This window comes from Pygocentrus nattereri, chromosome 12 (assembly GCF_015220715.1).
Source record: "Pygocentrus nattereri isolate fPygNat1 chromosome 12, fPygNat1.pri, whole genome shotgun sequence".
Taxonomy (NCBI): Eukaryota; Metazoa; Chordata; class Actinopteri; order Characiformes; family Serrasalmidae; genus Pygocentrus; species Pygocentrus nattereri.
Genome location: NC_051222.1, coordinates 39,326,912 through 39,343,170, shown reverse-complemented (window position 1 = coordinate 39,343,170; position 16,259 = coordinate 39,326,912). Strand labels below are relative to the sequence as shown.

Here is a 16,259-nt window from a genome sequence, read left to right as displayed (position 1 = left end):
AGTTAACACTTACATAGTTGTGCAAATTAAGATTAGTCCCTTAGCAATGAAAAGATAGATCAGAGCTAAAGTAGGTACTTTTTGTCATGAATTTTCTTTCTATGAATCTAAACACAGGATATCACCTAATTAACTGATCCCGGGTCCTGTAGAATAATTCACTAGAAGCTTGTTTCCTAGGTTTAATTAAACTGGGTTACACATGTCTGGTCATGTGTTTTCCTGACTTACAACAGAATGTTTTTGCATGTGTGCCCTGACTTGCATTTGCTTACAACAAAATCAGATCAGATAAGATAAAGCATTATTCCCTAAAGGCAAATTAGTGTGTGCCACCAGGATGCATACAAGACAAACACAGAATTAAGATCACAATAACAAAATAAGAATAAAATTGCTATTAATAGTTTGCATTTACAACACTTACTCACTTTTAAAGTTAGCATAGATTAAAGTAACAACATTATGCATGATTTCAACAGTACGGTAAATGTATGAACTTGGCTAAGTGCCCCGTTAGGTTGCCCTTTAATTTTATTGCTTATAAATTGAGAAATCCTACCTTAATGATTGCAAGATGTATGCAAGACTGGTGGTGCCTCCAATAAAATTAGGTGGACAGTAACTCTGCTAGTACCCACTTTGGATAAAATGCAAGAAACTTAAAATACTCAAATGTAGGATGTATAGGTTTTGGTTTTAATGCATTCTAAAATAGAGGCTGTAAAGAATTTCACAAAAATGAAAGGGTGAATTTATATAAAATGTATATATTTCAGTAATGTCTCACTAATTGACAGCCCTGCACTTAAAGGATTTAGACTCAGATGCACAGCTTTAAAAGAAAGGCGATGCTTAGACGCAACTATTCTTTTCAAGTTCTTTGTTGGTGATAAACAATCCTCGAGCTATAGTGACCTCAAACTACATAAATTCAAATTCTGTTACACTCAAACTGTGCAGTGGGCTCACACACACACACACACACACACACACACACATTAACACACTCTAAGCCGACATTAAGCCGAGGCCTGTGTCATTGTTAGTGTGCAACAATTGACCCTTTAATCTTATGAGCATGCAAAACAATGGTCCCTGGCAGCTGCGTCACATGCTGATGGCTAAGAGGAGCTTGGAATGGCTTGGCTAGCTAGCTGAGGAGGCTAATGGTGCACACTCCCATGGTTCCAGTGGAAATTTGGACTGACCAGTTGCTAAACTGCTGACTGGTTATGGCTGCATGTTGATTTGAAGACTTGAAGAAGATACCCTGGGCCAACGGTACATGACTGAGGTGCCTGATGAAGGTACCCAACCCCCAACTGCTCCCTGGGTGCTGTGGATATGGCTGCCCACCGCTCCGGGCAAGTGTGTTCACTGCCCCCTAGTGTGCTTGTTTACTAGTGTGTATTGTGGTGTTTCACTGCACGGAGGGGGTAAATGCAGAGGTGAAATTCCCCCGATGTGGGAATAATAAGGGTCACATAATCTTAATCAAATTCTAGAGCTTGTTTGGAGAGGAGAAGGCTTGGTTGAGCTAGCCAAAAAGTCCACTATTGCTTGTGGCATCATTGTTTGTTTCATTAAGTTTTCTTTTTCTTGAGTTGCTCTGCACTTGAATCAGACTCCTTTGAGCTCTCAGTTGGAGCTTACTCAGATAAACACAAACAAACCTAAGCCACCCTGTTCCACCTGAGACTTCATCTTCCCCAAATCCCAATGCTGCAGTAGCTGCCAAGCTTAACCCCATTGGGAAAGAGAAGATTTGAGCCATTGCTGCTTGCCCCTGAGTGTTACTCAGGGATCCTGAGGTTTACTTCAACAATGCTTACCTAGATTTTAAACAGCAACCCTCTTGATTCCTCATTCCTACTAACCCTGGCTCCAATGTCTCAATCATCCCCCGATCCCCCATCTTCTGTTCAGGATAGCCCTGATCTCTCTTGTGTGTCCCCAGAGTACTGGGACCTCCAAGGGGTCTTCAGGAAGAAGGCCCAGCTCCTGAACCTCTACCTGGCACAAACCTCCTCCCCGGCATTAGTTGCCCTGGGGCCAGATATTCTCTCTGTCTGGTCCCAAGCATAAGGCCATAGATGAATGCGTCCAAGAGGCCCTAACCCTTTGATTCATCTGATCCTCTACTTCTCTGGCAATAGCTGGATCCTCGAGGAAAAAAAGATCTGAGTATCTGCCTGTGTATCGATTACCTGGGCCTAAATAAGACAACATGTAAGGACCAGTACCTCCTACCCCTCATGACCTCTGCCTTTGAGGCATTGCAGCAGGCTTCCGTTTTTACCAAACTGGACCTGCGTAGCAGCAGCAACTTTATCCAGATTAGAGAAAGTGATGAGTGGAAGACTACCTTCAACACTCTCTTGGGTCATTACAGATACCTTTTCAGGCCCTTCAGACATATGATCACTCTGGCCGTCTCCTAGAAGTACATCAGCCCTTGAAAGATACACTTGATTGCTACATGTCTGTCTACCTGGATAACATTTTAATCAGTAAGACTGAACGAACATGAACATGTGTATATTGTATTGTATTATTTGTACATTGTTTTTACATTGCATTTAATATACAAGACACCAATGGCAAACTTTGTGTGTGTGTATCAGCATGTTTTGCCAAAAAATCTGATTATGATGAGTTCTTTATCACAAATGTCTTAGCAGTCTCCAGGAAGCCGGTGCTGAGTAACAGAAATACTCCAAACAAGTATGAGGAGCTCTGGAACCAAAAAAAGTGAAAGAACAAATAAATCCACCTCATTTTCTATCAGGTAGCCCAAACTTGTGGTTTTGATGAAGTGCACACCACACATTTCAGATTTGTCAAAAGTGTGTGCTTGTTAATGGTGTAGGTGTGCAGACATGTTGGTGGCACAGTTGCTGATATTCTTGTTATGTTAACATTCTTTCCCGATATTTTGAAAATTGTGTGTTAGAATATCACCAGTGCTTTGACCAATGGCATACGTACTCAATCACAGTTCAGTGAAGTCTTGACAAAAGTGTAAGTTTATTGTGTGTTTTGTGTGGTCTTGAACACTGTATTTTTATATGACTGCAATGAGTGGTTAATTGTGGAAGAGAAGACCATCAGGTGTGAAATAAAATGGTTTAGTTTTCTGGTTATTGAGCTGCGATATTCTGAAAAAAGCTGGAGCAATGTAGATAAACATATTAGCTAATTAGCTATTAAGTTTGTGTAATTTCATTTATTATATCCCCATTTTATTTAAATAAATAAGGGTCGGTTAATGCTGTTAAAAAAACATTTTAGTTTTAAGAAATAATACAACAATATTTTTTGCACTGCAATAGATTTTATTAAATTTGATGTACTGATTAAGACATGCACAGATTTAAACAGAACAGCATTCTTCTAATAAACTAGCTCAACTTTGTGTCTGTCTCCAGAGGCTGCATGCTACAAAGAAAAAAGGAAAAGAAAATCTGATTCTGCCTTTTTCATCTTAAGAAAGAGGAACCCATTGCACGGGTCTAGGCCACAGGCCTGATCTTCATAGTGATGGACTTGAGACCGTAATCATAGGGTTTCCAGGTAGACCACACATCGCCAATAGCATAAAAGGTGCCATCCCTTCCCCACAGATAGATACCGTTGGGGTTAGCATAATGACAAGCATTGTACCAAAATGCTCCAAGGAAGGATTTAGCACAGTTACCAGGCCAGGAGTCCTGGTCTTTGTCGAAGGTGGAGAACTTCTGTCCATTGTGGTATGTCAGTGAGTCACCTGCAACAGAAGGATCTGTCACTATAGGGATGCTTTGCACATTCACCATCAAAGAAAAGAGTAAAGAACAACTTTATAACACAGTTATATTAAATAAATGACTTTCTATTTTATATGAACGCTTCTCTGACTATCACCACATGCAGGGTGGTGTAGTAATGCAATATATGTTAAAAGGGAAAAAGGAAAAAGGTAAAGCATCACATTTACAAAAATGTGTCACACTTTGAGAATGGAAAATCTTGGCAATGTTAACAATGTCACATGATTCAGCATTTTTCATTTTGTAAGGCATCAGGGCTGCCACCAGCAGAGAAATATAAAGAACCCCTGGCAAGTTCACGGTTTTATTGATTCAACCTGTAGGATTTTTTTGTGCTTTTTTCGTTGAATGATGGGTTCAGAATTTGCTGTTTTGTGTAGTCTCTATTTATTGCTAATTAAACAATCAGTTCCCACTTAGTTTTCATGTGAAATTAATTAATTTTAATATGCTTAGAACCAGTGGTGGACAGTAACTGAGTAAATGTAATTGGTTTCTGTACTTTAGTATTTTTGGTGTATCTGTACTGAAGTTTCTCCGTTCTGGGCGACTTTTTCCTTTCACTCCACTACATTTCAGAGTCTAATATCTGACTTTTTCCTCCTACATTTTGAGAAATCTGTCGTTCCTTTTGGTTTCTGTGTGTATAAAAACGTAACATGTCAAAACGAAAGAAGCGCAAAGCCAGAGCACCAATCAGGGCCCAGCGGTCACTTTGTTTAGAGCTGGTTTTGACCTGTTGGTCATACCGACCCAGTGCAGCACGCGGTTCAACGTCAGCGCAGCAGCGTAAAACTTTGGGAGAGTCTGTTCAACATAAATGATGAACTAACCTAACTTTGTGTAAATAGAGCACAATATAGAAATATGTCCACATATGCAGTCGAGACTGATGCGGCTTTTTTCTGAATTTCTACAAACACCATTTCATTTTATAGTAAATGAGTTTGGGCTGGTTTATGTTTATGAACAGAGGCCTACAGATCAACATAGTAAAGGAGCTCATCTGTGATCCTGAGTTTAAAGCCAGTTTTTATTCAACTTAAACTTGGAACTAAGTTGTAAATAAATCTGAATCTGAAACTTTGCTTGTGTGTAAAAAGTGATTTCAGAGCCACTCGGTTCTCCCTGATGGAAACTGTTTACCTTCAGTGTTTTGTGCTTCTGATCATTTTAATAGACGTCAGCGTCACTAATTAATGACGTTCTATTAAAAGACTGGTTTACCAAGAGAGACGCTGGAGGACTTTCACCTGAAATGAGTTCATGAAGCCAGTCTGGTTATAAAAATGATAACAGGACATCAGAGCCAGAATTACTCTTTTAGTACTTTTACTTTATACTTAAGTACATTTGAATAAATAGTACGTTTACTCAAGTGGAGGTCTAAAGGGAGGAACTTCTACTTTTACTGGAGGAATATTTTACCTTGGGTGTCACTACTTTAACTCAAGTACATGATTTGTGTACTTCGTCCACCACTGCTTAAAACATTTAGATTTCCATGGACCTTAACCGAGAGTTTAGGGACAATCAACAAATTATATCTCAAACAGCAGTCTGCAGAATGATGAATATAAAATGATGGATTTAAATTTTAGCTTTTATATTTATATCTTGATGCATTCACTTAGAACATGGCACATTTATTCTCACTCGTTTTTCAACCGAGAAAAATCACTGGAACATGTGATTCGCTGGTGTCTAGATGTGCCCTGTTAGATTCGGTTTCTTTTTAACGATAAGTTCTGAATATGTGCTCTTGGTGTGAGCCTGTGGTTTAGTCTGTGAAGATCACATTTGCTTGGATAAACCAACAGGAAGACCAGAGAACTGTCTGCAAGCCAAACTGAGAAAAGAGGGAAAATCGAATCTGTGTACAAAGCACAGGGCGTAGCCAATACATCAGTTTAGAATGTCCTTTAACCACTAAAGTACTAACAACAAAACCTCAAACAGGTCTGCCAACGAGAACAGCAGCAGTTGATGACAGGAACACTGAACGCTCTGAAGAAAATCCCAAAAACAACAGACAGTGACATCACTAAACATCTCTACCAGGCAAGGGTGAAGAGAACACAATCCATTACACAAAGAAGACTTAGAGAGCATAAAAATAGAGGCCATAACACAAGATGCTAATCACTCATCAGCAGTAAGAATAAGAAGACCAGAGTGGATTCACAGAGAAATTCAGAGATGAACCTAAAACGTTCTGGAACACAATAAAGAGTTTTATGGATCTATATGAACAAGATTAACCGTTACCAACGTGATGGAAATGAAATAATGGAGAAAAAAGATCTACTAATGATCTCTTTATTTACAAGCTCATCAATCAAGCACAGAGGTAGTGTCATGAGTTGTGTAACGGGGAGCGAGGAGGCGGACGCATACGCTAAGATAAGCGAGATTTATTAAGGGCAAATCCAGGGTCATGGTAAAAACTGTCCAGGTTCATATAACCAATACAGATAGATCTGGGTGCAGACATGAAGAGAAACACAAACACCCAACAGATTCAAACAACACAGAGTTTCAAACAAAGACTGATACATGAAACAAAGACTGGCAAACACAGGGCTTAAATACACAGGGAACAGGGAAAACGAGGGACAGGTGCAAACAATCAAGGGCGGAGTTACAAAATGAGGGGCAGGACTACAGATACCAAAACAAACGCACATGGACTAAACCAAAACATGAACACATGGACAGGACTGGGAGGGGCCAATTGTGACAACTTGAGCTTACATGGCTGCTTCTGGAACAGACTCACTTCTCTATAATGATGATGATGTAGCTCATGATGGCAGCAGCAGAATGAATTCAGTCTACAGAAACATTCTGTCTGCCACTTTACAGAGAAATGCCTCCAATCTAATCAGGGGAAACGTCTTCATGCAGCAAGACAATGATCCAAAACACAAGACAATACAATTATATCAGAGGCATTACATCAGATCTTAAATCAGCAGCATTTCATCTTGTAAAGAGGAGACTGAAGATAGAAACTCCCCAAAAACAAACACCAACTGAAAGAAGCTGCATGACGAACCTGGGAAAGTTTCACTAAAGAACAATGCAGAAGACTATTGATGTCAGTAGGTCACCAGCTTGATACAGTTATTGCAATTTAAAGATTTGCATCCAAATAAGGATTATTTATTATTTTAATTATTTATTATTTCATTATTGTGTTTGTATACATTTACCCAAACACTGGGGGTCCTGACACCAAAGACGCCATGCTTTAGGTTGTTTAATACATAAAGATGTAAATATGAGGAAATTAAAGCTGAACTTCTTTTCTATCATATGTTCATCTTTTAAGCTCAAACCCAGATTTCAAACTTCACTGTATAACCAAAACAAAAGAACTGGCACTACCGTTTCAAAATCTTTGGAAGGGACTGTAAACTGAACCAGTGTAGATCCAAGCAGGCAGTTCTTGCCCATGTTGAGCAATGAAATCTGACTCTGAGGCAGGCGGAAGCAGGTCTTGTGAAACTCCAGCATCAGTAATGTGAGAATAAGCAGTGGTGCCCCAGGCAGTCGTGTTCTAGACAGGTTTCAGAGGTCATACAGTACATGACTGTCTCATTTGCTCCACCTGTTTGCTTTTGGTCCAAGAAAAAGGTACATATTTAAATTCAGTGGCCTCTTGCAGGTCCACACACTGTAACTGGTCTTTTCTGCATCCAACACAATTGTTGTCCTTAATTATTTCTATATCGTTAATTCTGTCTTACCTCCTCCTCCATTTATGAATCCAGCAACGGTGAGTTTGTAGCCGTTGACTTCAGAGTCCACAGAGAAAGTAGAGTACTGAGCGTAAACCTTCCCTCCCTCAAAGTCCTCCAGGTCCACTCTCAGCTCATACTTTCTCTTGCTGGTGAGCTGGTAGAGGATTTCTAATCCTGGTGATGCAAAGGCCAAAACAGTTCTAAAGGTTATTCATGAAGTTTCAGGTCCAAATTGTGACTACATAAGAAGCAATATGCACAGCTTATCCCTCATATGAAGAAGCCTTCATTTTCCAAAGGTTACATGATTTTATTGTCCTAAAACTACAAATTGTGTCCTAAAACGCGGTTTGGTATAATGTAGTGGGTAACACCTCTGCCTTCTATGCTGTAGACTGGGGTTCAAACCCACTACATTGTACCAATAAGAGTCCTTGGGCAAGACTCCTAACACTACGCCTGTCTGTGTAAATTAATCAAAGTTGTAAATCGTTCTGGATTAGAGCGTCAGCCAAATGCCGTAAATGCAAAACTCAACGTCCAGTCTTGGTTTTATGTTTCATAAACTCAGATAAGTCAATGTGTCCCAATGAAGTCACCATAGCACATGAATCAATGCTTTGAATCCACTTGTTTCTTGATGAGCTTCTTTACATTAGTAAATGCTGCTATGATCTAAATTAATTCAGGTCCAAAACAGAATCTTACTAATTTGTGTACTTTGTAGATATTTTCAGTATCTAAAATATGTAGCAAATTTGTTTCAGATATTCCATGATGTGTTCAACAGAACTTTACCAAAAAAAAAAAAGAACAGAAAAAAAAACTGCCGATAATGAAACCTGTTTTGTAACAGTCAGTGATACCAAACAGGTGACAAACACCAGGGATCCAAGGATGGTTATTTTGAAAATGAATGAGTGACACAACTGTCTACACAGCAAAAAATGTTATCTTGTCTTCTTAAATGTAGTAGAAATGTCTAGTAGTCCTCATTTTGAGATCATTGTAAGAACATTACAAGTTTATTTAAGTACTTCTGGGGATTTTTAAGTTAGTCTATTAAGTGAAATTATCTCACAGTATTGGCAGATTTCTGTTATTTGGTTTAAGAAATAATGCCTGAAACATGCAAAAGTCTGCCAGTGTAGTGAAATAATTTGGTACAGAATATCATACATAGAAGTAATAAGTTACATTACATAATCATAACAGTTTAAGAGAATGTAATGGTCTAATATATATACATATATATATACAACCAACCAACAACCACGCCACGTTCAAAGTCCCTTAAATCCCCTTTCTTCCCCGTTCTGATGCTCGGTCTGCACTTCAGCAGGTTGTCTTGACCACCTCTACATGCCTAAATGCAGTGAGTTGTGGCCGTGTGATTGGCTGATTAGCTATTTGTGTTAACAAGCAACTGAGCAGGTGTACCTTAATAATAAATCTGAGAGATTATCTCAGTGATGCACCAAGATGAACTCGTGCAGCTATTTGTTGAAGTGTGTATTTATTTCATTACTTATTCCTGAGCCCTGAGTTGGATAAACTCTCATCACTTGCTGCTCATTTGTGGAGAGAACAAAAGGAAGGAAACTGTTGGCTCTCATTTCCAGTTGAAGACACCATTACTCTGTTAAGCTGAGTTGAAAACCTCATATGTTCACTGGCACCACTGAAGATCATTACTTTATACTGAATCTGAGTTCAATACTGCGTATGGGCACTGTTGCTGTTTTGTTGTTGTTTTGCATCTGAACTTGTGCGTTTTGCGAATAATTCAGTGAGTTATTATTTTTTTAATCTGAATATAGCCCATTGAACTGAACTCACCCCCCCCCACCCTGAAATATTTTATTTTATTTATTTTTTTGTTCTTAGGCTATCCACACACAGAAATAGGAGGTCACATCATTTTTGTGAACAAATACATGCATCTCAAACCCTGTCCACTCTGGTCCGTTGCGTCTCTGTCCAAGCGCTCCTTAGCATACGTAGTGAGATATCAATACTGGTCCAACCCTCTGAAGAACCCCAATCTATGGTTGACATATTCCTCATAGTGAAGACTATTATGGTATAATGAATAACACAGACTGAGTTAGCTGATGTAGCTACTGCGTTGCATATACTCGCTCTACACAATGATCATCTCCGCTTTCCTGATTATGCACTGAAATTTGTCTCGTTCTTGTGAGCTGAAGGAATCAAACCAAGTGCTTGTGGATGATGTGAAGATGGCCTTGATGATCATGTAGCACTGGTCTCAGGAAGAGCATTCCCTACCCTCGTCTCTTGACTGTGGAGAGCGTGTTCTTCTCCCACTGGTGTCATCTGCAATCTTCTCGATCTTCACAGCCGGTATTGATTGGTTCTTGTCATTTGTATCACTAGAAACCACGAAGGCCCACAGGAAAACAAAACTGTTTTATTTTAGGGCAAATTTTCATCTCTGCCATGATTACCCATGCATCATTGGACATATTGTCAAGGCAACACAAAAAAAAAGGAAGGTATTAGGTTCTTCTGATATCCAAAGGTAATTCAATGTACTTTACGTAAACAAACAGAAAATAGAACATCAAAAGCATACACAAATACTTCTTAAAAAGGAAATAGTCAGCAGAAAATAAATAATTTTTTTCCACGTCTTCTCACACACCAATACTACAGTGGTGTCAGAAGTGGGATACAGCTGCCAAGCTGATAGAAGTCAAGTGGCATATCAGTGAACTTGAATTCAGACAGCATAGAAGACATAGCCCAGAGGAAGCCAGGTGAGACAGAGGTGACTGGCTTGGGAAGATGTTAATGGCAAGAATCAGAGAGAGAGAGAGACAGTGTGCATCCACTTTGTACGCTTCGACAGCAAAGGGCAGCGGGATGGCCTCCTCCTTATTAAACATGAAAACATATCACTTTAATGTTGGGTGACTGAACAATTTCCCTGATTTGATTAATACCATTGTGGGTTCCTATATACATTTTTGATTGATTGATTGCTTGAAATTACCTTACTTTCAAATTGTCTTGTATTCTTAAACACATGTCTCACATGAACACACTGTAAAGCCGCTTTATACATGAATAATACAGTGTACAGTGAGGTGCTTTTCTCTGTGTTTTAACATTTTTCTTTGTGCTGCTGAGGATTTTAGTCTGTTAGTACAAGTTCTACAGGTGATCCTTCTGGCTATTCAGTGCTCAGGCAGTGTATGCATGGTTGATTGTCTGCTGTAAGGTGGAGAGGTGGTCTTGGTGAACTCGTAGGTCATCAGGAATGGTCTACACCTGTGCATGGTTAAAGCATGCGTACCTAAGTGTGTGTAGGCTGTAGGCCGCGAGAGACCAGAGAGAAAGGATCCCTCAAACTAGCTCTGCATTGAACTACTCCTTCCTCATGTGTCCTTCCTCCAAATAAAACCAAAAGTTTTAAAGAGATCCACAGATACAAATCAAAGGAAAGTTACACCCAAGATCAAGATGGAGAAAGAAAGTTACACATAAGACCAGGATGGAGCCAGAAAGTTACACACAAGACCAGGATGGGCCCAGATAGCCCAGATCGCAGACCTAGAAGGATGTTAACTGAATCTGATTGGAGCCAGAAGGAGCCAAAACAGAGGACACATACCTGTTGTCATTGTTGGACACTGTTTTCTTCATAAAAACCAACTATAACTAACCATAACATGGCATTGTGCTATTCTTTAATACAGTGTTTCATACACCAGTCAGGCCTAACATCCTGACCACCTCCTTGTTTCTACGCTCACTGTCCACTTTATCAGCTCCACTTACTGTATAGCTGCACTCTGTAGTTCTACAGTTACAGACTGTAGTCCATCTGTTTCTCTGATACTCTGTTACCCTGTTCTTCAGTGGTCAGGACCCCCATGGACCCTCACAGAGCAGGTACTATTTGGTTGATGGGTCATCCTCAGCACTGCAGTAACATTGATGTGGTGGTGGTGTGTGTTGTGCTGGTATGAGTGGATCAGACACAGCAGTGTTGCTGGAGTTTTTAAACACTCACTGTCCACTCTATTAGACACTCCTACCTTGTCGGTCCACCTTGTAGCTGTAAAGCCAGCTTATAGCCGTTGTGCTTCACACATACTGAAAATGTATGTATTTGTGAGTCTATACATATTTAACTCTGCATGAGTGTAATAATAGAGGAATTAATTATTATTAATAATTTCTTCACTAATAACTAATTTACAGTTTGATATTTTCTGTGATTTTATATGCTGTGTGCTTTTGTGCAAATCAGGATTATTTCCTTATCACCTAATTGACTGGTGCTGATCCCGTGCCCTGTAGAATCATTTTCCAGCAGCTGGTTTCCTGTGTTTAAGTAAACTGGGCTTTACACACGTCTGCTCATGTGTTTTCCTGACTTACAACAGAACGTCTATTTTATATGTGCCCTGACTTGTATTTGCTTACAACAGGATCAGATCAGATAAGATAAAGCGTTATTGATGCCTAAAGGGAAGCTGGAGTGTTCCAGCAGCATAAAAACAAGACAAACATTGAAGACATGCAAGTAAAGATGATGAAATAAGAAAAAAGTTATTCATGGTTTGCAGCACTGTTACACTTGCAGAGTTTGAAAGGCGATAGATGACAGCAACATCAACACGCATGGTGTGTTTTGGTTTAGATATTGTTCAAAAAACTAGTTGAGGTTTAAAAAGGGCAAATATATGCAGAGTTATTTTGAGCCCCAGAGCAGCTCAGTACCCTGTACTTTATTTCTTTTTTTTTTTTTAATCAGCTGTTCTGTCTCCGGCTGTATGTTAAATCTCAGCGTACGACTGTGGGTGTGATACAGCTGTCAATGTGATTGGTTAGCTAATTTGCATACATTTCACTAATCATGTTTTTTGAAAAACATGCCAATTTTGAATTTGATGCCAACAACATGTTCCAGAAAAGTTGGGACAGGTGCCTGTTTACCGCTGTGTTTTATCACCTCTTTTTTAACAACACACTGTAAGTGTTTGAGAACTGAGGAGAGACTGCTGTAGTGTAATATTTTCTCATTCTTAATAAGGGATAAGGGATTTCAGCTGCTCATCAGTTCAGGGTCTCACTTCATAATGTGCCAGATGTTCTCAGTGGTTCAGATCTAGACTGCAGCCAAGCCAGTATAACACCTGTGTTCTTTTACTATGGAGCAATGCTGCTGTAATACATGCAGAATGTTTGACATCGTCTTGCTGTAATAATCAAGGCCTTTCCTGAAAAAGACGTCGTCTGGACGGCAGCAGATGTTGTCAAAACATATATATCATTCAACATTAATGGTGCTGTCAGAGATAAGCACATCACCCATGTCATGTGCACTAATACTGCACTACAGTATACTAATATATACTGTAAGCATAACATAGAGAGTGAAAAGAATATTGGACTTAATTGGCAGGTAGATCTGTGGGGCGATTGCCACTGATCTCATGGTATCTGCATTTCTCTCTGAAACCTCTTGTGCAGATGTGCAATGAACTCTCCATTCATCATCATCATCATCATCATTGTTAACCGCTTAGTCCAGATGGGGTTGCAGTAGCAGTTGGGAGAGCAGAGGATCCCAGATGACCCTGTCCCCCGCAACTTCCTCCAGCTCATTCTCAGGGACCCCAAGCCGCTCACAGGCTAACTTGGAGATATAAGATGTAGGCCGTGCCTGGTACACCCCCACTGGGAGGCGCCCAGGGGGCATCCGGATCAGATGCCCGAACCACCTCAGCTGGCTCCTCTCAATGCGGAGGAGTAGCGGCTCTACTCCGAGCTCCTCACCCTATCAAATAGAGTGTAGCTACCACCCTGCAAAGAGCTCATAGGTGAGGGTTGGGATGTAGAACATACTTTACTTTTAATGTAAGTCAATGGAACCAGGACATTTTTCCAAGTCATTTATTTTAGTTCATTCATCAGCGGCACGATGTAAAGGGCAACAGGCAGGGTTTTGTACTTGATCTCACCTGTATAGTGTAAGGAGTGATGAAAAGAATGTCCATCCATCCATCCATCCATTATCTTCCGCTTGTCCGGGGTTCAGGTCGCGGGGGCAGCATCCTAAGCAATGAAGCCCAGACTTTCCCCAGCCACTTCCACCAGCTCTCCAAGGGGGATTCCGATGCGCTCCCAGGCCAGCTGGGCGATATAGTCGCGCCAGTGTGTCCTGGGTCTTCCCCGGGGTCTCCTCCCAGGTGGACTCGCCTGTGACACCTCCCGAGGGAGGCGTCCAGGAGGCATCCTAACCAGATGCCCGAACCACCTCAGCTGGCTCCTCTCGACGTGAAGAAGCAGCGGCTCTACTCCGAGTCCCTCCCGGATGATTGAACTTCTCACCCTATCTCTAAGGGAGAGCCCAGACACCCTGTGGAGGAAACTCATTTCGGCCGCTTGTATTCGCAATCTTATTCTTTCGGTCATTACCCAAAGCTCATGACCATAGGTGAGGGTGGGAACGTAGATCGACCGGTAAATCGAGAGCCTTGCCTTATGGCTCAGCTCTTTCTTTACCACAACAGACCGGTAAAGAGCCCGCATCACTGCTGACCCAGCACCAATCCGCCTGTCAATCTCCCGCTCCCTTGTACCATCACTCGTGAACAAGACCCCGAGATACTTGAACTCCTCCACTTGAGGCAAGAGCCTATCCCCGACCCAGAGAGGGCTCTCCACCCTTTCCCGCCTGAGAACCATGGTCTTGGATTTAGAGGTACTGATTCTCATCCCAGCCGCTTCACACTCGGCTGCAAACCGATCCAGCGAAAGCTGAAGTTCGCGGCCTGATGTCCCCAATAGGACCACATCATCTGCAAACAGCAGTGATGTGACCTTGAGGTCACCAAACCGGACACCCTCCATTTCTTGACTGCGCCTAGAAATTCTATCCATAAAAATTATGAATAGAATCGGTGACAAAGGGCAGCCCTGACGGAGTCCAACTCTCACTGGGAACGAGTCTGACTTACTGCCGGCTATGCGAACCAAACTCCAGCTTTGTTTGTACAGGGCCTGAATGGCTCGTAGCAAAGAGCCATGTACCCCGTACTCCCGAAGCACCTCCCACAGAATACCCCGGGGAACACAGTCGAATACCTTCTCCAGATCCACAAAGCACATGTGGACTGGTTGGGCAAACTCCCATGAACCCTCCAGAATCCTGGAGAGGGTGAAGAGTTGGTCCAGTGTTCCACGACCAGTGCGGAACCCGCACTGTTCCTCCTGGATCCGAGGTTCGACTATAAGCCGGACTCTCTTCTCCAGTACCCCTGCATAGACCTTGCCAGGGAGGCTGAGGAGTGTGATTCCCCTGTAGTTGGAACACACCCTCCGGTCCCCTTTTTTAAAAAGAGGCACCACCACCCCAGTCTGCCAATCCAGTGGCACCGCCCCCGATGTCCATGCAATGTTGAAAAGGCGTGTCAGCCAAGACAGCCCCACAACATCCAGAGCCTTGAGGAACTCAGGGCAGATCTCATCCACCCCTGGAGCCTTGCCACCAAGGAGCTTCTTAACTACCTTAGCGACTTCGGCCTCAGTAATGGACAAGCCTATTCCCATGTCCCCAGACTCAGCCTCCTCACTGGAGAACGTGTCGGTGGGATTGAGAAGGTCCTCAAAGTATTCCTTCCACCGCCCAATGACGTCTTCAGTCGAAGTCAGCAGCACACCATCTCCACTATATACAGTGCTAGTGGCACACTGCTTTCCCCTTCTGAGTCGCCTGACGGTTTGCCAGAATCTTTTCGGAGCCGACTTAAAGTCAGTTTCCAAGGCCTCACCAAACTCCTCCCATACACGGGTTTTTGCCTTGGCAACAACTGAAACCGCAGATCGCTTGGCCTGTCGATACCTGCCAGCTGCCTCAGGTGTCCCACAGGCCAACCATGCCCGGTAGGACTCCTTCTTCAGCTTGACGGCATCTCTCACCTGGGGTGTCCACCACCGGGTTCGAGGATTACCGCCCCGACAGGCACCAACTACCTTACGGCCACAGCTACAGTCAGCTGCTTCAGCAATGGAGGAACGGAACATGGCCCATTCTGAGTCAATGTCCCCCACCTCCCCCGATATCTGGTCAAAGTTCTGACGGAGGTGTGAGTTGAAGATCAATCTGACAGGTTCTTCTGCTAGACGTTCCCAGCAAACTCTCACTATGCGTTTGGGCTTGCCTGGTCTGACCGGCATCTTCCCCCACCACCTGATCCAACTCACCACCAGGTGGTGATCAGTTGACAGCTCAGCTCCTCTCTTTACCCGAGTGTCCAAAACACATGGCCGCAAGTCCGATGACACGACTACAAAGTCAATCATTGAACTGCGGCCTAGGGTGTCCTGGTGCCATGTGCACTTATGGACATCCTTGTGTTCAAACATGGTGTTCGTGATGGACAAACTGTGGTTTGCGCAGAAGTCCAAAAACTGAACACCACTCGGGTTCAGATCAGAGAGGCCATTCCTCCCAATCACACCCCTCCAGGTCTCACTGTCATTGCCCACGTGAGCGTTGAAGTCCCCCAGTAGGACAATAGAGTCTCCAGGAGGAGCACTTTCAAGCACCCTTCCCAAGGACTCTAAGAAGGCTGGGTACTCTGAACTGCTGTTCGGTGCATAAGCACAGACAACAGTCAGGACCCGTTCCCCAACCCGAAGGCGTAGGGAAGCTACCCTC

At 42.3% G+C, this 16,259-nt stretch overlaps 1 protein-coding gene across 1 annotated transcript; it reads right to left on the bottom strand.

Annotated features, from left to right (window-relative positions):
* Nucleotides 1–3,332: 3,332 nt before the first annotated feature.
* LOC108413277 (microfibril-associated glycoprotein 4-like) lies at nucleotides 3,333–11,208 on the bottom strand. Its single transcript, XM_037543355.1, has 3 exons — nucleotides 11,199–11,208; nucleotides 7,565–7,732; nucleotides 3,333–3,769 (listed from the first exon to the last, which is right to left on the bottom strand). The coding sequence occupies exons 1-3, from the start codon at nucleotides 11,206–11,208 to the stop codon at nucleotides 3,516–3,518; spliced, it is 432 nt and encodes a 143-aa protein (XP_037399252.1). The 3' UTR covers nucleotides 3,333–3,515.
* Nucleotides 11,209–16,259: the final 5,051 nt, after the last annotated feature.